General features: G+C 47.0%; 1 protein-coding gene across 1 annotated transcript in view; it reads left to right on the top strand.

The window, feature by feature from the left end:
• Nucleotides 1-11266: 11266 nt before the first annotated feature.
• The window catches only part of tmem237a (transmembrane protein 237a), a 49286-nt gene continuing 36453 nt past the window's right edge, over nucleotides 11267-24099 (top strand). The window contains exons 1-4 of the mRNA XM_084310084.1: nucleotides 11267-11339; nucleotides 11434-11562; nucleotides 12116-12221; nucleotides 21848-21999. Of these exons, the coding sequence (XP_084166210.1) occupies nucleotides 11273-11339; nucleotides 11434-11562; nucleotides 12116-12221; nucleotides 21848-21999 (454 nt within the window). The 5' untranslated portion in view covers nucleotides 11267-11272. The remainder of the gene's footprint in view (nucleotides 11340-11433; nucleotides 11563-12115; nucleotides 12222-21847; nucleotides 22000-24099) is intronic.

Genomic DNA, 24099 nt, shown 5'->3' with positions numbered 1-24099 from the left:
TTAAGCAAAATAAAACTTACATTAAAATGTTTAAATAATAAAGAAAAATAAGTTTTTACAAGTAAAAAAAAATACATTTTTCTCCATGTTGAGGTCTAATAATAATAATAATAATAATAATAGATTTCATTTATATAGCACACTTTAAACTCAGTGAGCTCTCAAGGTGCTTCACATCAGAAGGAATATTTAATAAAATAAATTTTTTTAATAAAAGGTTTAAAACATGAAAACATTCAAATTAATTCAATAAAAAGATAAGAATACAAAAAATGTAAAACATAAAAACATTAAAAATGAATACAATTCGGGCGGTCAGGTGGCGTAACGGAGATTGCGTTCGTCAACAAACCCCGGAGCGGCTAGATTCGCCTGTTCGAATCCAGCTCACAGCTCCGGGGTTGTCACCAGCTTGGCTGGCCGTTCACACTAATACAATTGGCAGTATTAGAGGGTGGGAGAAGCTGGCGGAGTGGGTCCGGGTCGTTGTAAACAGCGACTCCTACAGTTCGGTCGGGGCGCCTGCTAAGCGCGGATAGGACTTGAGTGGGATAGTGGGATCCTTCCACACGCTACGCCCTCTCAATGAGAGTCCTTGCTGCCAGGTGAAAAGAAGCGGTTGATTGGCTGGACGTGTGTCGGAGGAAGCACGTGATAGCCTCCACTCTCCCAGACCGACTGTGGGGGGTAAGTGCGCAGCGACCAGGAAGGGGATTGGGAATTGGCATAACGACTAACATTGGGATGGGAGAAAATCGGAGGAAAATGGAGGGGGAAAAAGATAAAAAAAAATAATAATAATAATAATGAATGAATACAATTAAATAAAAATTACAAACTAAACATACAGTAGGAGCAGATACAAAAAAAACAGGCAGCTGAGCCTAGTGTGTGGGATGGCGAGGAGGTTTTGGCTGCCAGACCTGAGTGACCATGGATGCAGGTTGAGGGGAGAGGAGGTCCTGGAGATAGGTTGGGCCGGAGTGGTTTATGGCCTTATAGTCCAGCAGGAGAACCTTGAAGCTGATCCGCTGGTTTATTGGCAGCCAATGAAGGGAATGGAGGACTGGGGTGATGTGTTGTGTTTTCCAGGTTTTGGTGAGGACACAGTAACCTCTGGATGGTTTTGGAGGGAAGGCCTGCCAGCAGAGAGTTACAGTAGTCGATGCGGGAACTGACAAATGCATGGACCAGTTTTTCGGCGTCAGACTGGGAGAGTGAGGGTCTTAGTTTGGAGATGTTCCTCAGGTGGTAGAAGGAGGTTCGACAGACTGTTTTTATGTGTGCGTCGAATGAAAGTGATGAGTCCAACTTTACACCCAGGCTGGTGACAAGTGAGGAGAGGGTAGAGCCATATGAAATCCGTTTTATTATTTTCCAAATTACATTTTATTTTTTCCCAAATTCCGTTTTTTCCGTTTTAATATTTCAGAATTCTGTATTTTGCTTTTTATGCTCATTTTACCATCAGAAATAGTGTCTAATAAGTGGGAATGAATAAATGTCTACAATTGAATATGATATAACAGTCCATTTAATGTTTTTAAGTGCTGCAACTCAGAAATACAGTTACATTTTACACAATACTTTTCAAATAATATTGTGACAAAATAAAAATACACATTTCAAGTGTAAACAATAGATACAGCTAGCTACTACTGACATTATCACAATGTCAGTAGCCTAGCTATATCTATTTTATTGTGATGAAATATAGTAATGCATAATTTAGGCACCTTTAGTTTAGTTTATTTCGTTTATAAAGGACAGTGTATAATGACAATCGTTTGCATTAAACAAATGGATTGCAACAGATTTAGCAAGAAGCTATCATTTCCATCTATAGTCCTATGTACTGTAAAACGTTTCATAGCTATTTAAGTTTATTTCGATTATAAAGGGCAGTGTATAATGACTCGTTTGCATTAAACAAATGGATGAGTGCACTAGATTTAGCAAGAAGCTATCATTTCCATCTATAGTCCTATGTACTGTAATGTTTCATAGCTATTTAAGTTTATTTAGATTATAAAGGGCAGTGTATAATGACTCGTTTGCATTAAACAAATGGATGGGTGTACTAGATTTAGCAAGAAGCGATCATGTCCTAACGTTATAGCTATTTAAACCACAAAATAGTGTCGCAAGTGTTTTTGTGGCTCCAGTCCACGGAACGTTGACAGAATTAGCAAAACACCTTATCGCCGGAGGCATAAAAGTCATTAGGATACTGCTCTGCTCTGAATTGAGGGCTTATTGGGGAATTTATTAGCTTCTTGACGATGTTAACACAAGCAGCCAGACGCTTGAGCACCGCGGCTGTGTTGTGTGTAACCCGCTCTAGCGTCCGCCTCCCCGGTCGCGTGTGCACCAAGCGTTCCACCCAAAAACGGAATTTCAGTCCAGATTAGGCCAAATTCTGCAATATTCCACGTTTTGCAGTTGATTCCATTTTTATTGGTCAATTCCGCGATTCCGTCCGCGATTCCGTGAACGCGGATTTCATATGGCTCTAGGAGAGGGGGATGGAGTGATTGTCGATGGTGATGTGGGTGATACCGGCCTGTTTGCTTTGATGGGGGTTGCCGATGAGGATGGCTTCGGTCTTACTGCCATTGAGCTGCAGGGAGTTACAACTCATCCAATGGCGGATGTCATCAAGGCAACTGGTAGCCCGAGTGAGAGCCAGGTGTGAGTCAGGGGAGGTTTGGAGGTATATTTGGGTGTCATCGGCATATGAGTGGAACTCGATGTTGTGGCTTCTGAGTATGTTGCCAAGGGGGAGCATGTCGATTAAAAAGAGCAGGGGCCCCAGGACTGACCCATGGGGGTCTGTCATGTTATGGTCTGTCTTAGTCCATAAGTTAGTCCATATGGCACCAAGTCCTCGCGTCAATATGCGCCTTTTTAGGACTCGATGCGCTGAGATTTCTATGAACTCATATGTTGACAGAATCTGGCTATGGGGCGACAATAATGTGGTCAAGAGGCATGGTTTCTATCTTTAGCCTTTGGCGTGGTTTATTTATTCACATGGTATGAGCAGCAGCACATGAGTTCTCCTCTCCGTGAGAGGCAGGTGGGGAAAGAGGTAGAGGGGGAGGAGTCATCACTTTAAATACTCGCCACCTCTAGTGGAAACAGTTATATATGCAGTTAGACAGTTACTTGCAATCCTACATAGAACCTCTAACTTTAACATCATATCTCACTAATAACACTTAAAATCGTTGGTAAACAAACGTAGTGCTGAAAATATACATTTTGACTGCTGTTTTGACAGGGTTAGGGTCTTTACTCTTGACTACATTTGGGGGGGAAAAAAACACAACTACACACAACTTAATTAATATGTTTTGTATTGATCGATTTATGGCATGATATGAATCTCGGCCCTGTACCGGGCTAGTCGGGCTTAAGTGTTATTAGCTAAATATGAGCTTATAATAATCTATGCGCATTGCATTGGAAAACGGATGATTTAGACACAAATAAAGGAAGCCATCATGAAATCGTTGTAGTCCTAAGAAAGAGGAGACCCAGGGCTTTTGATGGACGTCTAAATTTAAACGTCTAAAAACTACACTACCCAGCTCACACCAGCTGCCGACAACGGAAGTCCAACCATTTTTCTCGTCCAAATATTGACGTGATTTTCGTGTTTATATCATACAGGTCGAACAAACCTCAACGTTATTGCCATACAATACAACGTATATTGTTTCTTTACCTTTCTGTGAATGTCTAGCAAAAAAATGTGTCTCAATCCGGTAAGAAAATGGCAGAGCTATGGACAATATACAAAAGTAACTGTACTGACAGTATATTTCATTCACAGTCTTTGCTGCTCTATATCAGGCACCTGATGGTACTAAATCCAGATTTAACTCTGCCATTGGAAATAGGAGATTTGGGCTAATCCATACATGCATGACTTGGCCATAATAATATAATTTATAGGTCTGATATTTTATATTCTATATTCATATTTCATATTGAATGTGTCCGGATGGCAAAATTCAGTACTGTATCTACAAAAAACACTGTAAATCATCTTCCCTTTGTTCATTGGCCTAGATTTTTTTGTTTTTGTGTACAGAGTTTTGTACACATGATCTCAAAAAGGTGCTGAATGAGCTCAGTGGCATTTTTTCACATTTGTTCAATGTTAGCATGGTGTTATTCACAAATAAAATAATAATAATATAATAATAATTGACTTACAATTTACTCAAGCATAGTAACATACACACTATTTCTGACACTGGGAATATATACATTCCCTGAGGTCCGTAGATGTCCCTAGAAATTGAGCAATCTTCCATTTACTTGGGTATGTACTTTTAGCCAGATTATCTCAAAATATGGCTAGGGTAACGTTAATAAGGTCAAGTTTAAACTTGTTTTATGTTTCTATGTTCGAGACAAATAAAAAAAATAAAAATCAAATCAAATCAAAGGTCTATCCTGAAAACCCAGGCTAATCGAATTATCTCAACCAGATGACCCTATATTCTTGTTAGGGGTTACGTACCTGCTAGACCAGTTGATCAATCACCAGGTTTTACATTCAGATGTTTGATCCCCAGAGGCCTGTCTGATGAAGCATGCCCTAAGTAAGCATGGTGTATCAATAGAGGTCTGTCTGATGAAGCATGCCCTAATCATGGTGTATCAATAGAGGTCTGTCTGATGAAGCATGCCCTAAGCCTGGTGTATCAATAGAGGTCTGTCTGTTGAAGCATGCTCTAATCATGGTGTATCAATAGAGGTCTGTCTGATGAAGACCAGCTCTAAGCATGGTGTATCAATAGAGGTCTGTCTGATGAAGATCAGCTCTAAGCATGGTGTATCAATAGAGGTCTGTCTGATGAAGATCAGCTCTAAGCATGGTGTATCAATTAGGGTTGGGTACCTTTCACATTTGAACCGATACCGGTACCAGTACCTGTGAATCGATACCGGTACCCAACGGTACCTTTTTTCCAGTACTTTTGTCTCTAAAAATGTTATCTATCTACCTGTAAATCTTTTTTTTCCCAAACTTCAAATGATATATTATCATTATTATTTATTTAGAACAATTTGTTAATATATATATATATATATATATATTAGAGGTGGGCATAGATACATTTTTTTAATCTAGATTAATCTATCTGCAATCCTGGATTTAATCTAGATTAAAATGGCTAAAAAAAAAAAAAAAACTGCAGAAGGCATTCAAAATATGTGTGTTCTACCCAAATAATGACCAGAAGTAAGTCCTTACTTTTTCTTTCCTCCTTATGTTTCTCAGGCCAGGTGGCCCATTACACCATGAGCCCATCTCCCGTTTCCAAAATGCATTACAGACTGTTTGAAAAAGCTGTTTTGCTATGATAATAATGAAATATCAAAATAATGTTCAATAAGATGTACTTGTGTTTAATAAGTTGTTTTATTCAGAAGTTAACACAAATAAATAATATTACCAGTACAGTACAGTATCTAGCACACTCTCAGGAGCAAAACAGAAAGAATCATTTCAAACTTGAACTATGTGACATGGCTTGAATCAACTGCTCCAGTGGAGTTGCTCAGTGGCCAATGGTGTCAACTGTGGTTGTACTGGGCAGCTCCCAGGTGTGAATGGAACTGTGTGAATGTGAAGCAGGGCGTTCCTGAAAAAGAGCATCTGTGCTCAGCGAACCTACCCTGGGCAAATAAAGGTAAAAAAAAAAAAATGTTAGAGCCCAGCTCTAATATATATATTGTAGCGCTGAGAAGAAGGAGTCGGAGGCGGTGTCTCGAAGTTAAACCTAATTCCTTTATTCATCAGCGTAACAACAAGTCGACGTAGTCGTGTCGACAGTAAAATAAGAATGCCGGTGGCAGGAAGTGCCACCCTATAAATCGTCCGGGGGGAACTACCATTCCCAACGAGTTCCTTGTGAATTATGTACAGTCACTACACAAGCCCCCCCAGAATTCACCCATAGTCAAAATCCCCCCGGCGTGGGGGAACAATTGCCCGGCCTCTGCGTGTGCGGAAAGCCGGGGGCGGGGAGGGCGGAGTGGCATAAGCGCCCGCGCCGTCCACGACACCCGGGGGCACGAAACGGCCTCGGCGAGCGCGGAAAACCGGGGGCGGAGAGGGGAAAGCGTCGCAAGCGCCCGTACCCTCACCGACACCCGGGGGCGCTGGCATCGGTGAGGCCGCCGGTGGCTCTGTGGGCGGTGGCACCCGGGGCAACGGCGGACGACCCCTGCGGGGGGGAAGGGCCAACTCCAAAGGCTGTGAAACGTCTATGTGAGCGGGCTTGATCCTGTCTATTGACACGGTCTCCGTCCTACCGCCCATGTCGACCATGAGGTCCTTGTTACCGTGTCGCAGGACCCTAAACGGGCCATCGTAAGGGGGGCGTAGGGGCCCACGGTGCGCATCGTGGCGAACAAAAACATACTCCGCCGTGTGCAGGCTGCGCGGCACCCGGGAAACGGGGGTACCATGCTGCGACGTGGGAATCGGGGCGAAGGTCTGAGCCGCTTCTCGCAGGGTGGAACGCTGGCTGGCCGCGGACCAAGGGGTTGTCGCGTCCGGAATGAAATCCCCCGGGACGCGCAATGTCTGGCCGTATAACAGTTCCGCGGACGAGGCCTGCAGGTCTTCCTTGGGGGCGCTCCTAAGTCCGAGCATGACCCACGGCAGCTTATCCACCCAGTTGCCGTCCGTCAGGCCTGCGCGCAGCGCCGTCTTAATCGACCGGTGGAAACGTTCGCATAGCCCGTTGGCCTGCGGGTGGTACGCGGTTGTACGGTGCAGCTTAACCCCCAGGCCGCTGGCGACCGCGTTCCAGAGCTCTGAGGTGAACTGCGAGCCCCGGTCGGAGGAGAGGTCAGACGGGGTCCCGAAACGTGCGATCCACGTGCTGATAAAGGCGCGGGCCACGTCGGAAGAAGACGTCGAGGCGAGGGGAACGGCTTCCGGCCATCGGGTGGTCCTGTCCACCATAGTGAACAGGTAGGTAAACCCGTGAGAGGAAGGAAGCGGGCCCACGAGGTCAACATTGACGTGGTCGAATCTCCTCTCGGGAACCACGAATGTCACAAGCGGGGCCTTGGTATGTCGGTGCACTTTAGCCCGTTGGCAGGACACACACGCGTCGACCCAGGCCATCACGTCTCTCTTGAGCCCCCGCCACACAAACTTCTGTGACACCAACCTGCTCGAAGGCTTCCTACCGGGGTGAGACAGGTCGTGCACAGCCTCGAAAGCCCGCCTGCGCCAGCCTATAGGGACCAGCGGCCGGGGTTGCCCGGTGGAGAGGTCACAGAGCAGGGACGCGCCCGAGCCGCCAATCGCGACGTCTCTGAGGCGCAGACTGGTATCCGCTGTCCTGAGGGCCTGGATGTCGTGGTCGGAGGCCTGTTCCGAGCCCATGGCGACGTAGTCGAGGCCCAGTTGCACAGCTCCGATGACGACCCTGGATAGGCAGTCTGCGACCACGTTGGCTTTCCCGGCGATATGCCGTATGTCTGTCGTGTACTCGGAAATGTACGAGAGTTGGCGCTGTTGTCGCGCGGACCACGGTTCAGCCACCTTGGACATGGAGAACGTGAGGGGTTTGTGGTCGACGAAGGCCGTAAACTCCCGGCCCTCCAGCATGAAACGAAAATGGCGCACCGCCAACCAGAGACCTAGGAGCTCTCTGTCAAATGCGCTGTACTTGCGCTCCCTGGGGGTCAGTTGACGGCTGAAAAACGCCAGCGGTTGCCAGGCGCCGTCAACGTATTGTTCATGCACTGCGCCCACCGCGTAGTCTGACGCGTCGGTGGTAATGGCGACCGGGGCCCCCGGTGACGGGTGAGCCAACATGGCTGCACCCGCCAGGGCCGCCTTGGTGGCCGCGAAGGCTGTCGTCCTCTCGGCCGTCCAGTCGACCGGCTGGTTGGGGGACTTGTCCTTCAGCGCCTCGTAAAGCGGCCGCATGGTGTGGGCCGCCCGGGGGATGAACCGGTGATAAAACGTCACCATCCCGAGAAATTCCCTGAGCGCCCGGGCCGTCGGGGGTCGTGGGAAAGCGGAAACGGCCTCCACTTTCGACGGGAGGGGGGCGGCCCCCCTCCTGTCGATGAGGTGTCCGAGGAACCGTATGGAGGTCAACCCGAACTGACACTTAGCCGGGTTGATGATTAGGCCGTTTTGGCCCAGCCTCGTAAAGAGGCATCGTAGGTGTCGTCCAGGTAGACAAAAATAAACGGCATGTCTCTGAGCGTCGAGTCCATTAGCCTCTGGAAAGACTGTGCCGCGTTCTTCAGTCCGAACGGCATCCGTAGGAACTCAAATAGACCGAAGGGTGTTACCACCGCCGTCTTCGGGACGTCCAAGGGGTGTACCGGCACTTGGTGGTAACCGCGTACCAGGTCTACTTTCGAAAAGAACAGCTTACCCGCCAGGTGCCCTGAGAAGTCCTGGATGTGGGGGACCGGGTAGCCGTCCGGTTTGGGCACGATGTGCAGCGGCGAGGCCCAGGGGCTGTCCGAGCGTCGGACAATCCCCAACTTCTCCATGTTGGCGAACTCTGACCTAGCGACTGCTAGTCTGTCAGGGTTGAGCCGGCGGGCCCTAGCGTACACAGGAGCTCCTTGAGTCTCTATGTGATGCTCGACCCCGTGTTTGGTGGTCGCGGCCGAGAACGTAGGCTGTGTCAAGCCGGGAAACTCCCGCAGTAGGCGTTGGTACACGTCACCTTCTGCGAGCGAGCTGGCCAGCCCGCTGTATACCACTTCATTGCGCACACTAGTCAAGGAAGCGTACGTCTGGGCGTCTACCAGGCGGCCGTGCCTCACGTCCACGAGGAGCCCATGTGCGCAGAGGAAATCCGCCCCGAGTAGTGGGAACGAGACGTCGGCCGTGACAAACTCCCACATGAACCGCTGTCCCCCGAAACACAACTCCACGGTCCTCGTGCCGTAGGTGCGGATCGGGTTACCGTTGGCGGTAGTCAGTCGCGGACCCCCCCCCCCGCCGGCGGTGTCCTCCACCGTCGCCGGTAGGACGCTCCTCTGTGCTCCGGTGTCGCAGAGGAATTCTCGACCAGAGAGTGTGTCCTTAATGAAGAGTAGCCTGTTCGACGTACCTGCGCTCACGGCCGCTACTGGGTGCAGGTGTTGGCGTTTCCCGCCCTGACAAAAGTACAAGGCGGGCGGCACTTCGTTGCTTTCGCGCCGAAGCGTGCATGGAAATAACACAGGCCTGTGTCATTATTGCCGTCGGCCGCGGCGCCCCTCTCCATCTTCGCCCCTCCCCCTCTGGGCATGTGCGCCCGTGTCGGGGCCAGCACCTCTGGGGCTAAGTGCTGCGTGGCCAGGTAGAACCGATCTGCCTCCTCTGCCAGAGCACGGGGATCCACAATGTTTGTATTGGCCAGCGCCGTCTGTACCCGTGGCGGCATGTGTCTGAGGAACAGCTCTTTAAATAAAAAGTTCGGCTGCTCGGCGCCCAGTAGATTCAGCATCATCTCCATATGCGCCGACGGCTTGCTGTCTCCCAAGCCACGTATATCCAACAAGCGTCGGGCCCGCTCAGACGGCGACAACTCAAAAATCCTGAGCAGGTGCGTCTTAAACGCCTCATATCTATCCCGGGCCGGCGGAGCGGTAATGAAGCCTACCGTTCTCGCCGCCGTAGTGTTGTTCAGACTCGAGACGACGTGGAAGTATCGAGCGGCGTCATCCACGATTCCCCGTAGGGCGAATTGCGCCTCCGCCTGGGCGAACCACGCGGCCGCCGACTGCTCCCAAAACTCAGGCAGTCTGAGAAAACCAGCGTTGTTTGCCATGTTCGTCGTATTCTCCGTCTCGGAAACTTCTTCGAGACTAATGTCGGGGTCACCAGTGTAGCGCTGAGAAGAAGGAGTCGGAGGCGGTGTCTCGAAGTTAAACCTAATTCCTTTATTCATCAGCGTAACAACAAGTCGACGTAGTCGTGTCGACAGTAAAATAAGAATGCCGGTGGCAGGAAGTGCCACCCTATAAATCGTCCGGGGGGAACTACCATTCCCAACGAGTTCCTTGTGAATTATGTACAGTCACTACAATATATATATAATATTGCAGCGAGCGTTGTCTGCATCTAGCTTTGTAAAGTGTAACAACACTTGCGACCGTTTTCGGCTTGCCATTGCCCCGACTGCTTTGTTGTTGGATTAAGTAAAATCCTACAGTAGGTAAGTGTGTATTGTGCGTGTAAACATGTGGCACACTTCATAGGTTTCGTTTAGCGGTAAACGAAATGTTGACGTCATCGGACTTAAAAAAAACTCGGTAGTACCGACGTGATTCGGTCGGTACCCTTAAAAGTAACTGATTCGGTACCCATCCCTAGTATCAATAGAGGTCTGTGTGATAAAAATCCGCTCTAAGCATGGTATCAATAGAGGCCTGTCTGATGAAGATCATTAATTGTGTATCAATGGAGGCCTGTCTGATGAAGATCATGGTGAATTAATAGAGGCCTTGCATGGAATTTAATATAATTTAATATAATTTCATATAATATAATATATTGCATTAGTATTGGGACTCGATTAAATTTGTTTATCGAATTAATTCGAGACTTTGTAGTTAATTAATCGAAATTAATCACATTTGAATTGCATATCAATATTTGATGCAAAAAGCAACATTTTTCAATTCAAATGCATTTTGGTATACGAGTGAATGCAGCAAAATCCTGTATTAGCTACTACACAGACCAACAGATCAATGCAGTTTTTAACAAAGTGCAGCAATTTTAGGAATAATATATATAGCGCAAAGGACCTTTTGTAAACTCAAGCACTTTCGAGGTAAAAGTAAAATGCAGTACTTTCAAGTACATTCCAGAACAGTTGACCATTAAAAAAAAAAAAAAATGATTTTATCAATTTCTCTTATTTAATTTCTTTTATAAACAAACCAGACTAAGAAAAAAAGTAATTTGCGATTTATTATACTTTATACTTATAGCACATGCATGAGTCTGGTCTCCTTTGAAAGGTAACATTCGTACACAATAAAGAAAAATCATCATGCGATTAAATGCATCATTTTTTTTTACTTTTAATTCTTTCTGTAGTTAATTAATCGAAATTAATGTGATAGTCCCAGCCCTAATTATAAACTACACTGTAAATTGTCAGTATATATATAACCATTATATAAACTGCACTGTAAATCGTTAGCATAATACTGTAGAACCATTATATAATTAGTGAATGAATGATTGTTGATCCACAGAGAGGTCATCATGCCCATTTCCAAGAAGAAGAAGAAGCCAAAGAAGGAGGTGACTGATGGGGAGGAGCAGGCAGATGGTGAGATGATTCTGCCTACTGCATAGGGGTAATGACCTGTGGGAGTACTGCATAGGAGTCATGTAAGAATGTTTTCTATTCTATTTTATTCAAGCTATTGTGGATGTGGAGATGGAAGACATGTCCAATAGAAGACATTCTGACAGCAGAGAGCCTCTGACCCCAGAGTTGCAGGACGCAGCACCACCGAAGAAGAAAAAGAAGAAGAAGGCCATCACTCCAGGTACTGGGGGGAGGGGGGGGGGGGGGGTGTATTTGACTGTTTGTCAGCTGTTTGTCAGAATGTCCCGGCTGTTTGTCAGAATGTCCCAGCTGTTTGTCAGAATGTCTCAGCTGTTTGTCAGAATGTCCCAGCTGTTTGTCAGAATGTCTCAGCTGTTTGTCAGAATGTCTCAGCTGTTTGTCAGACTGTCACAGCTGTTTGTCAGAATGTCTCAGCTGTTTGTCAGAATGTCTCAGCTGTTTGTCAGAATGTCTCAGCTGTTTGTCAGAATGTCTCAGCTGTTTGTCAGAATGTCTCAGCTGTTTGTCAGAATGTCTCAGCTGTTTGTCAGAATGTCCCAGCTGTTTGTCAGAATGTCTCAGCTGTTTGTCAGAATGTCTAAGCTGTTTGTCAGAATGTCTCAGCTGTTTGTCAGAATGTCTCAGCTGTTTGTCAGAATGTCTCAGCTGTTTGTCAGAATGTCTCAGCTGTTTGTCAGAATGTCCCAGCTGTTTGTCAGAATGTCTCAGCTGTTTGTTAGAATGTCACAGCTGTTTGTCTCCTACTGTTTCAGACCAGGAAGGAGACCACATTGACATAGGTAACGGAGACTTAGCTGAGCCAATCACAGACGGGGAAGAGACGACGACCGCTGTCACCCGCAAGACAAAGAAAAGGAGGTGAGGAGCAGGAGAGTCCTCTTATGTCAGAGGCAGTCTATGTAATGAGACAGAGCACTAATATCAGAGACAGTCTATATAATGAGACAGAGCACTAATATCAGAGACAGTCTATGTAATGAGACAGAGCACTAATCTCAGAGACAGTCTATGTAATGAGACAGCACGAATCTCAGAGACAGTCTATGTAATGAGACAGAGCACTAATATCAGAGACAGTCTATGTAATGAGACAGAGCACTAATCTCAGAGACAGTCTATGTAATGAGACAGCACGAATCTCAGAGACAGTCTATGTAATGAGACAGAGCACTAATATCAGAGACAGTCTATGTAATGAGACAGAGCACTAATCTCAGAGACAGTCTATGTAATGAGACAGAGCACTAATATCAGAGACAGTCTATGTAATGAGACACAGCACTAATCTCAGAGACAGTCTATGTAATGAGACAGAGCACTAATATCAGACAGTCTATGTAATGAGACAGAGCACTAATCTCAGAGACAGTCTATGTAATGAGACAGAGCATTAATCTCAGAGAGATAGAGCACTAATATCAGATAGACAGAGCACTAATATCAGAGACAGTCTATGTCAGTGCTTCTCAAAATGTTTCCGTCAGGCCCCCCTTTGGCGGACCAAAATATTTCCCCCCCCCCCCCCCTCGCCACAACAAAATAGTCATGAAATGGGCCATGTTTAAATTAATTGAAATAACACCAATATCGTGACCTTTCAAATTGACAACACCTTCCCTCGCGAGAGCCACCTTGCCTTGCTGTGAAACAGCACTGCAGAATGGTCAGCTCCCATCTCCTCACACAGCGCAGAGAACAGGCGCGCTTTCAGGGGTCGGGGATTGATGAAATTTACCACGTTTATAACTTCTGTCAAAACCTCAATCAGCTCAGGGCTAAGCTGTCTTGACGCTGGCGCCTCTCTGTGAATTTACAGTGGCGTCCATTGCGCGTTTGGCGAGACCCCCTTGATGAGCGCCTGTAGCCCCCTCCTTTTCCCTGCCATGGCCTGCGCACCGTCAGAGCAAAAGCCCACACAGTTCTCCCATTTCAGTCCATGTTCTGTCAGGTAACTGTCAATAATTTTGAAGAGCTCATCAGCTGTCGCTCTGTTTTTGACATATTTGCAAAACAGCAGATCTTCACTCAGTGACTGGGAATTTACAAAGCGAACATAGGAAATAAGCAAACAGTCTTTATTGCTGTCAGTCTTTGACAAGGCAACACGCATGTCATCCTCAAGGCTCAACTTGGCCAATTGGCAACACCTTAACACTTTCACTGCCACACACGAGATATCTCGGGTTTCCGATAGTTATGTTGAAAGCCACTTTTTTTTTAGCGATCTGAAATCATATTGCATCACGCGAGCCTACCCGAGTATACCCGAGCGCCGCCGGCGATCATATGTGGAAAAAAGCGCCCCCTATCGTCTCCCAGATGACATAAGGGATTTTGGAATGGACTCAATGAAAATGGATGGGGAAAAAAATCCGGTACTCCACATTTTCCAGTCCACTGATCCAGCCGGGGTTACCACAGTTCATTCTGGAGCCTCTCAGCCCCGCGGAATCATGTGTACTACTGTATCACGTTGGATCCATACACTTATCGATTTTTTCGAATGGTGATCAGGAATTGGAATATACCAGTTGGATACCATCTGATGTCAGGTAAGGAATCTATGTTATCAGTGTTAGGATAATCAGACTAATTTTGATGAATAATATAGGCTGTTTTGTGAAATGGGCTCTTTCGGTTTCACTGTAAAAGTCCAAGAGGAAATGAACACGGCGATTATCCGTGCGCGGCGCGAATGTGCTTGCGTGCGCGTATAATATTGATCATCTAGCGTTTATTTGAAAACGATTCATAAATAGGCCAACGAATATCAACATTCTGGAATATTCCAGTAAAAGACGATTATCACAGAATGGTCTAGAATGAACGTTAGGTTATAACTATAACCAAGTTCTGTTAATAGTGGTGACGCTCGGCGTCACTCATGCACTATCCCCGCATGTGCACGCGCACTGAATAAAGACCACAATGTACCTTTATATCCCAATATTTGTCTGACCACACCCCTATCAGCTTCCCATATAAGCAGGGGTGGGGCCACCCCCTCGCCTCCTTCCCAAGCTTTCACCACAAGGCGAGATCAAGGGCTGCAGCGGCGTCGGACGCCGAGCGTCACCACTATTAACAGAACTTGGTTATAGTTATAACCTAACGTTCTGTGACATAGTGGCTCCGCTCAGCGTCACTCATGCACAAGGGAGGCCGAGCGGGAGCCACCGGCCGACAAATACACCCCGCTGAAGGCCCCCCACAACCATCAGAACAGGGAGGGCCGAGCCCCCCCGACCCCCCCTAATGGAGGGCACCCCCCCTATTGGAGGTTTCCCGGGAGGGCGACAAACCCGACCGTGCGAAGAGGCACTCAAGCAACTCAACGCACAGGGTGAGCAGACCGTGGCCTGACCCCACGACTACACACACGCACAACCCGCATGCCACCCGGGAACGAACGGAGGGAACAACCTCGTTATTGCCCCCAGAATCACGGGGTCAAGGGCAAACCCAACCCTGTGGCAAGGCCGTAGCAGCGGAGCGCGAAGGAAGGCCCAGACCCACCAAAGGGACTGGACCCCCTGGAACGAGGGCCCGGAGAAGTCCATGATGCCAGCATCAAGACCCCACCAGGTGGGCACTTAGTGACCCCGCCCCCCACATCGCCAGCGTATTCGGACAAAGGCCCCTCAACCGAGCGGGCCCTGTCCCCCCAATAGTACACCGCCTGGCACACTGACCCTGCAGAACAGGCAGTTAGCATGGCCGTAAGCACACAAAAAAGGTTAACCAACGGAAGCAGGCAGCGCACCGGGGAAAAAACCAGGCAACAGGCTGTAACCTGAGCCTGGAGCACTGCGGACGAGACAGGCGCCAAAGGAGTCAGCTGAAAACAGTCGCCCCGGCGGAAGGGGCGTATGCTGGCGTTGTTGCATGACCAAGCCTCCATTTAAAAAACCCCACCCAGAGGGGTTAAGGGCAGAGAAGGCTGACACGATTGGCAGACGTCATGAACGTGCAGGGGCACCCTCAACCGGGTAACCCGGGAGTTGACACTGCTCCAACACACCAGGGAATCAACCACCTTGGTGTTACCCAATGCGGTGGTTGTTCCTATAACCCCTCAAGAAAAAACTCAAACACACCGGCTATACCGCAGTACAAGTGTTTCAGTTTTCAAAAAAGGGTTAACCCAGGCCTACGGGTCGACGAAACATTACTTCGGACTGGGCCCGGCGATACGGGAAGCACAGGGTCACCAGAGGAGGTCAAAGACCACCCCAACAGGCCCCTCTTCGCCATGCGTGAGAGAGGAGCGAAAATAATGGAGAATCAGCCCCAAGCACACCGTACTTGGTATTCCCAGGCGGTCTCCCAACCAAGTACTAACCAGGACCAACCTGCGTAGCGGCCGAGATCTGACGAGATCGAGCGTGTACAGGTTGGCATGGCCGTAAGCCATTACGACAGTGCAGAGTACAAAATGTACCCAACCAGGGTCTCCATAGCGCTTAACCCTGTGACACCCGGACCGACCTGGCATTTTCCCCCTGAAAAAGCCCAAGTCCCTCAGGGTACCAGAACAGCAGATCTGCATCCCCGGCGGACAACGGGTTTAACTGATCTGGACCAGCGTGACCAGAACCAGTCCCGTGCCCTAACCACGCCGACATGCCTACTCCAGGAGAAGGGGCAGATATGCGTGTTGATCTTAAACATGAAAAGAAGGCGCCACCCAGACGTTCGGGGCGAACCGCGCCCGGTGGCCCACCCCCAGGGCGTGAGACTCCTCTATATATGTTCAGATCCATTCCGTCATCATCCCCCAGATATGAACAAGAATCCGTCGACAACCAAAACAGGTCGTCGGAAGAGCAAAAACCTCCATCCCAGTTGCTTTATAAAAACGCCGTTTTAACCTCAAGCAACCAAGGCGTGCCAGTCATTCGCCTGATTACAGAACACCCCGAGCTAGCACTATACGTGCGTCGGGACACAACCACATCAATGAACAGGCTATTTAGACCTGTCATTGAATCCCCAAGGCGCCCAGGGGAACGACAAGAGGGGTGTGATGCTTCCTAACTCCAACTCTTCTTAATAGAAAAGAAGGAAGCACCAAACGGCATGTATCCCAGTCTACACAGCCGGGGGTAAACATTTTTCACATTTTTACATCCCACCACCCTCCCATAGGGAGGAGACGGAAATCCCCAGAGAGACTTCCCATGCGAGCTGTACAGATTGAAAAGAATATATTGCACCTTGAGCCATGTAAAAGTTTGGTTTTAGGGCTCTCCGGGGAGGAGGCACTGAACCCATACACACTCAATAATCGAATTGAATCGAATACACACACAATAGAGTAGGACTCCTTCTTGAGGTTCCACTCACCTTGACAATCTGAGGAGGAGGCTCTGTACTCTGAGGAGGCTCCCTCGCATGGAAGGAGAGTCCCAACTCACAGAAGGCCCGAATAGGAGCTTCGTGAGGAGGAGCCCTGACCACCCCCCGAAACAGATCCATCATAAGGACCTGAACAGCACACGGAAGTCCTACCAACAGAGACGCGCACAGTGACGTACTCTATGGCGGGGGAATTTCTGCGGTGCACACGCCCAATATTCCAGGGCGTGGGACCAGGAAACTCCCTCCCTATGTGAACACACTGTTCATTGTCATTACAGGCTGAGAAAAGAATCATTCTTTACTCATACGTCACTAAGCATAGCTTTATAGGTTAGTTTAACCCCCTTAGTTGTGAGTACACGGTACATGAACACACAATGTGTCTCAACACAACAAACCAGATCATTTTCACATCTGTAACAATAACCCGATTTGCATGGAGACCAGTGACGAGACAATTCACACATAACTCGCGTCGTATCCTAAATGTAGTGCAGCAACACTCGTTTTGGAAAACATCGTTATTTACAAAACATTTAGAAGGGAAAGCAAGAAGAAGTGTTCAAGATCTGGTCAGGACCTTGCCTACCGGGAGCGCAGATCAAGCGAATTGCAGTCTCTAACATGGCACCGAAGTAAACACAGCCTCCTGTGTTTGACAACACGGGCAGCTTGCTGCTCCAACCCGCCGCTACGGTGCTCCTTGTTGACGCAGTCCTCGCCGGCCTGGCTCAGGGCAGGTTCGACGAACATCCTCTGTCAAAGATGACGTCGTAGTCAAGAGCGTTTAAAACATGTTATAGTCACAGCACGTTCAACAGTATAGCATTAAGCTAACGGCCGCTCTCGGCCGATAGCAGCAAGCTAACGTTACCTAGCCTAGACACAACAGGCTTGGTAAACACAGCGAGCTAGCGCCGCAGCTAACAGCTGACTGGCTAACACAGTAGGCCACAACTAGCACGCAAGCTAAGCAGCTATCACCTGAACTTGTACACAATGATATAACAAACCACACTCAGACATGCCGCCGTTCTGAAACCCTCCTCACTGTTTAAGAGAGAAGAGAAACGAGATGTTAACACAGTTTACAACGGTGATTTTACCAACATCCGACTGAGCCAGCACAAATCCCATCTGGGCTGTAGCTGACTTGAACACGGATCTTCCGCTAACGAACAGCCATGCCCATATTTCCTCGTGAGGGTATACTTTCATTTGTATATGAAAGACGGGGCCTACACGGTGACAGAGAAAAATCCACTCTTCCAGAGAACACAGGGAGCACCAGTGTTACTGGTCGTGGCCCACTAGTTGACTATAATGGGCTTCAGACCAAGGTCCTCCGCCGTCGCCTAAGAGACTGAACAAAAGACCCTAATCTGGGGCCGGTTTTCGTAAACATTGTCAGCTAGCCCCCATAGCACTAACAGACAAGTGAAGCTCGCAAGCAACATTACTCACCAACCTGGAACCCACCGCTTCTCACAACAGCGGCGCGTCCTACAGTCCAGCTGTATCGCCGGAGGGGTTCACCCCAACCAGCCGCAGCAAAGAAGGCTGTAGTTGGGAGGCATGTAGCGGTGTGCTCCCAATACGAAAACCGGTGGAGGGTTTTAGAATGATCACCATCTTCCAGACACTCCAGTGACGAAGACAATAACGCCGTATTTTCTCAAATAGTGAGAGAAAATAAAGATATGATGTCAACGTATCTCTTGTTTTCCAACTCTTCTCCTACTAACAACATGTCAAGTGGGGATCTCTCCAAGGCACTACCTTGTGGTGAAAGCGAGAAGGAGGCGAGGGGGTGGCCCCACCCCTGCTTATATGGGAAGCTGATAGGGGTGTGGTCAGACAAATATTGGGATATAAAGGTACATTGTGCTCTTTATTCAGTGCGCGTGCACATGCGGGGATAGTGCATGAGTGACGCCGAGCGGAGCCACTATGTCACAGAACTGTTTTTTACCTCAAAACGGGTGCTTTTCAAAATGCTCTGAAACGGAAATGAAGCGATAAAAAACCAATCTGCCTTGACAGCACTGACTGGAAAAGTATTCTTTGATAAGCGACAGGCAGATTAGACACATAGCCATAATTTAAAACATAGATTAGGCGATATTAACGTTAACATTGAAGTGGACCGTGGCATCAAGGGGGTAAAAAGGAAAACCCGGCGTGGCACGGAAAGTGTTAACTGCTGCATCATGAGATACTTGGTACTCAGCACCACACTCTGAAACTAGCTCTACAGGTGGTATCAGATGAGATTTCAATGAGTTCTTCCAAGAGTTTGGATGGAGATGTGTCAGGAAGCTTTGTCTCAATGTTGTCTGTAATGTTTTTTTTATCCAGAGTAACTTGGTAATCCTTTTCTGTGTTTTATTAAATGATTTTCAGATTTTGAGAAATGGTCAAACTTATCCAAATATGGTATTTTCATGGAGAACAGTGCAGCTGCAACAGATAGCACTTTAGTGATAATTTTCTGTAATCCATTTTCTTCTTTTTTTTTTTTTTTTCTTTTTTTAATCTCAATGCCCCCCCTGTCATGCATCTGCGCCCCCCCCTGGGGGTCGCGCCCCACACTTTGAGATACACTGGTCTATGTAATGAGACAAAGCACTAATATCAGAGAGACGGAGCACTAATATCAGAGACAGTCTATGCAATGGGACAGAGCACTAATATCAGAGAGACAGAGCACTAATATCAGAGACAGTCTATATAATGAGACAGAGCACTAATATCAAAGACAGTCTATATAATGAGACAGAGCACTAATATCAGAGACAGTCTATATAATGAGACAGAGTACTAATATCAGAGACAGTCTATGTAATGAGACAGAGCACTAATATCAAAGACGGTCTATATAATGAGACAGAGCACTAATATCAGAGACAGTCTATATAATGAGACAGAGCACTAATATCAGAGACAGTCTATATAATGAGACAGAGCACTAATATCAGAGACAGTCTATATAATAAGCACTAATATCAGAGAAACAGAGCACTAATATAGTATATTTTGCTGTTTTCTTTGCTCTTGCAATGTTTACATCCCATCCGTGTTAAATTTCACTTTTGTAATGAAGTTGTAATGAGTCCGACCTCCTTGTTAGATTTCGAGAAAGATCATATAGACCAATCAAACTGAAGCACAAGGCATGTTTATGTAGCCGGTCTGCCTGTATGCTTTCACCAACGCAGTTGTGTTTCCGCATCTCTGATTGGCCCGCGCGTTTCTGGTCATGTGACTTGTGCGCCAATTGTGGGACCGTAAGTTTCTACACTGGTTAAGCTTAGGCACTCTTTCGAAGTTGGTTAAGGTTAGAGTTTGTCTTAGAGCATGGCGATAGAACGCCTGCCCTTCTTTTGACGGTTAAGCTTAGGCACTCTTTCGAAATTGGTTAAGGTTAGAGTTTGTCTTAGAGCATGGCGATAGAACGCCAGGTAGTTTGCAGGCTGTTAGACCCGGAAATAGGCGCAGAACGTCACATGTCACATGACCTGGCCAATCAGAGCGCAAAACGGGAACGCGGAAACACAACTGCGTTGGGGAAAGCATACACGCAGCCGGTCTGGTATTGCTCTGCGTTGTGTTTCAGATTCAACCCCTGTTAAGGGATTGCCCCGAGTGGGAGTTGAACCCCGGTCTCCCGCGTCGCGGGCGGCATCACAGACCACTGTACCAAGAGGTGAATTCACCTCTAAGTACTGGGTCTGGATGCCTCTGGGGAGTGAGTTTACTTGCAGTACCGCTTAACGTCCACAGCCACTTCACTATACAAGTCCCTCGTGACTGTGGATAGACATGCGGTACCTCCGTTACACTTACACTCCTCCAGTGCACTCTTCATGTGTTCTACGTCACCCCCGTGCTTGTGGTGTGCATGTGCGTCCTGGAAGAACACGTGATACAATCAATCAATCAATCAATCAATCAATCACACAATATTCAGGTCCCCTTTCTCCTACTATGCTCTATAGCGCCACTTTCATCAACTAGTGGTGAAAAACTCCTTTTGATACCGTTAACGTTAACTCCTCTTGGAGACATGACTTGGACAGAACTCCCCCCCCCTCTCCTCTCCTGACTGCGTGTAGCCTTTTTACAACGCAACCCGTTTCCGGCGCTCTGATTGGCCAGGTCATGTGACATGTGACATGACATGACGCCCAATAGCGTGTTTGCCCATTTACGCGTCGAAACAGCCTGCAAACTACCTGGCGTTCTATCGCCATGCTCTAAGTCTTAGACAAAGTCTAACCTTAACCAACTTTGAAAGAGTGCCTAAGCTTAACCGGCGAAAGTACTTGCCGTCACGCTCTAAGACAAACTCTAACCTTAACCAACTTCAAAGAGTGCCTAAGCTTAACCAGTGTAGAAACTTGCCGTCCCACGATTGGCGCTCATGTCACATGACCTGGCCAATCAGAGCGCAAAACGGGAACCCGGAAACGCTGATGCGTTGTAAAAAGGCTTCAAGCCTCCTGACTTTACATCTTTGCTGAGAGTCTTGTGCAAAAGGACTCAAAGGCCAGTCCCATATAGAGGCTGATCCCAAATAACTACACACCCTCAAGACCCCTACGCTCTGCATCTTCTGGCCGTCTCAGACCCACTCCTATCCGAGCTCCGGGAGGGTCATCAAGGAGAAGCCGCTTATTCTCAGTCCTTGCCCCACAATGGTGGAATGAACCCGAAACCGTCAAATTTTTCGCCATCGACTAAATATGCACTTCTTCAATCATTATCTGAAATGAAATTTTTTTAAATTGAATTCTAACCCTAACTAACCTTACTGTCATGCACTTGTCCTAATATACTAACCTACACTGTAGCACTCAACACTTTGATGAACATTGTTAATCAGCTGATAGAGTTGTGCCCTTCCTGATGACTTGTTGTCGTACAGAACTTGTAAATCGCTTTCGATAAAAGCGCCAGCTAAATGACTAAATGTAAATTATATAGGCCAGTCCCATATAGAGGCCGGTTGTATGCAATGATTGAAGCAAATAAAAGCCAATAGAATCACAGTATCTCTGGTTAGCCAACCGCTGGCCATTCAACAAACTACAATACTTCCTCCTTCCTGTGTCACATGACAGGAAGGCAAAGGCACCGGAGCTCTACAACAACGACCTGGGGGTGGAGGATGATGACATCACTGACCTCCAGCAATCCATCCCCCAGCATTCTCTGTTCTCTGCCCCCCTCGGACACAGCCAGCCGGTCGGCAAGGTCTTCGTAGAAAGAAACAGTAAGTGTGTGTGTGTGTGTGTGTGTGTGTGTGTGTGTGTGTGTGTGTGTGTGTGTATGTGTTTACTGTGTGTGTGTGTAACCTCCCCTCAGGTCCTCTCCCAGATCACTTTTATGAACATTGAATGCAAAATACTTTCATTAAAGTAACAAACGCACCTGTATGTAATGGACTCTAGTAGGTCAATGAATACAAGCAGCTCCTAGGGCCATGTCTCACTACATTACTGTTGTTAGATGTCCTTTAGTCCAGAATTCAAAATCTGTCAATGTAAGTGTAGAGAGATAATAGAATAGAATAGATAATAGAATAGATATTCTTAGATATAGTCTTGTACATTATTGTATTGGGTTAACTTCTACTGAAGGAAGTAATAGCCAAACTACTCCTCATTTAGCTGGGGACCCCTGGAATCCCGTTCAGGACCCCTGGGGGTCCCCAAGCCCAACTTTGAGAACCACTGCTCTAACACAGCACTGTTCTGCCATGGGACTCCCTAAAAACCGGGTATCTTGTGTATATAAACCCACCCCTACCTTAACCCTAAACCTCATTAGGCCCCACCTTAAAGAGGCCAATATGCTGTACTTGCAGCGGGATAGCTTTCTACTGAACGCAGACGAACGAGGAGAAGATGGACATTTCCCATAATGTTGGCGCATTCCTTTAACTGCCCACTGGATGCACTGTTTACACAAGATACAGAGTTTGTGGTGAATGTCGTTCTGCTGTGTGGCCTGTGCTCCAGAGAGAGATTAAGGCGTCTAGCTGGTAAACCTTAATTTAGCTACAGCATGGACCTAATCTGGTGTTGGCTTCTTCTCTGACGTTGATCTCAGCCCTGATCTCTGATCTCGTGGTCTGATACAGACTGAAGGAGTCAGTGATGACATTGATGGATCTGCACACGTATAGCCGGCCACAGACTCAGTGTGGACGTGCATCAATGAAGCAAAAAAGAAACATAATTCTGGTCAGAACGACGGGGCAGGCTACAATATATTTGCATTTGTTAGTGTGGTATATTCTAAGCACATACCCAAGGATTATTACAGTACAATGAGGTTGTTATCTGGAAAGGAAGAAAGATCTTAATGATGGAATGGTCTCCTCATCTGACTTCAAATATAACCAGCAAGGAATAAACGTGCAGTCAAGACCACAGAGTTCTAATTCAAACTCATATATTTATTGCAGAGAGGCCCAAAGGTGAAAATGCAGCAGTAACATACAGGGATTTATTCATCATTTTACATAAGACATGATGTACATAAGGATTGATGAGGTTTACATAATTATAGCCCATTCACGGTGGCCCTCACATCAAAACAAGTATGCACATAAAAGTAGTCATGTTTATCAATGGAATAGACTACTCCTTTTGCCACCACATAGTTAAACCTGGTCTAAGATAGGCATCTTACTCTATATCACAACAAACAGTGATTATTCCATACAGTTTACTTACGTCATGGCAAGAGTACAGTCTGTGGAGCTGGTGGAGGCCAGAAAACCCCTGGGGTTCGTTATATCTGTCTGGCCTGGCCTCTCTCTCATCAATACATTCTTATTTATACTCTGATTTCCACCAATAGTAGCACATTATAATAATACGTTGGTCCAATTAGGTTTGTCTTCTGGAGGGCGGTCCGCCCCCACTGATTTCCTCGTCGGTGTCTTCTTCCAGTATCAACAGCGAGGGGGTCTGCTGGTGGCCCCATCCTTTGCTGATAAGGAGGGAGAGGCTCATTTTTTCCCCTCTGGGATGAATCAGACATTTTAACATTCCCTTTATATTATTTGATTTTCCCATATACATGGCTTGTGTAATGAATCTATGGAATATCTAGCATTAACCCAATACAGTCATTGCTTCTAGGTTAATACCAAATAGTCCACAGGAGCCAGCACCAACCCTTATTTACCAGACTGACACTTTGTATTACAACTATGATTTAAAGCTTATATGGTTTACATATGTAACCATGAGGCTTAGGGCATATAACAGACAGACACAGCAATTATATTTAATATAATTATCTTTATTGAATGCTATGTTAAAAGAAAGAGTAAGTTGAATTTCGTACAAGACCATCAGCA

Source organism: Notolepis coatsorum (genome assembly GCF_963971535.1).
Source record: "Notolepis coatsorum genome assembly, chromosome: 3".
NCBI lineage: Eukaryota > Metazoa > Chordata > Actinopteri > Aulopiformes > Paralepididae > Notolepis > Notolepis coatsorum.
The sequence above is the reverse complement of the archived record's forward strand: the minus strand, read 5'-3'. Positions and strand labels throughout refer to the sequence as shown.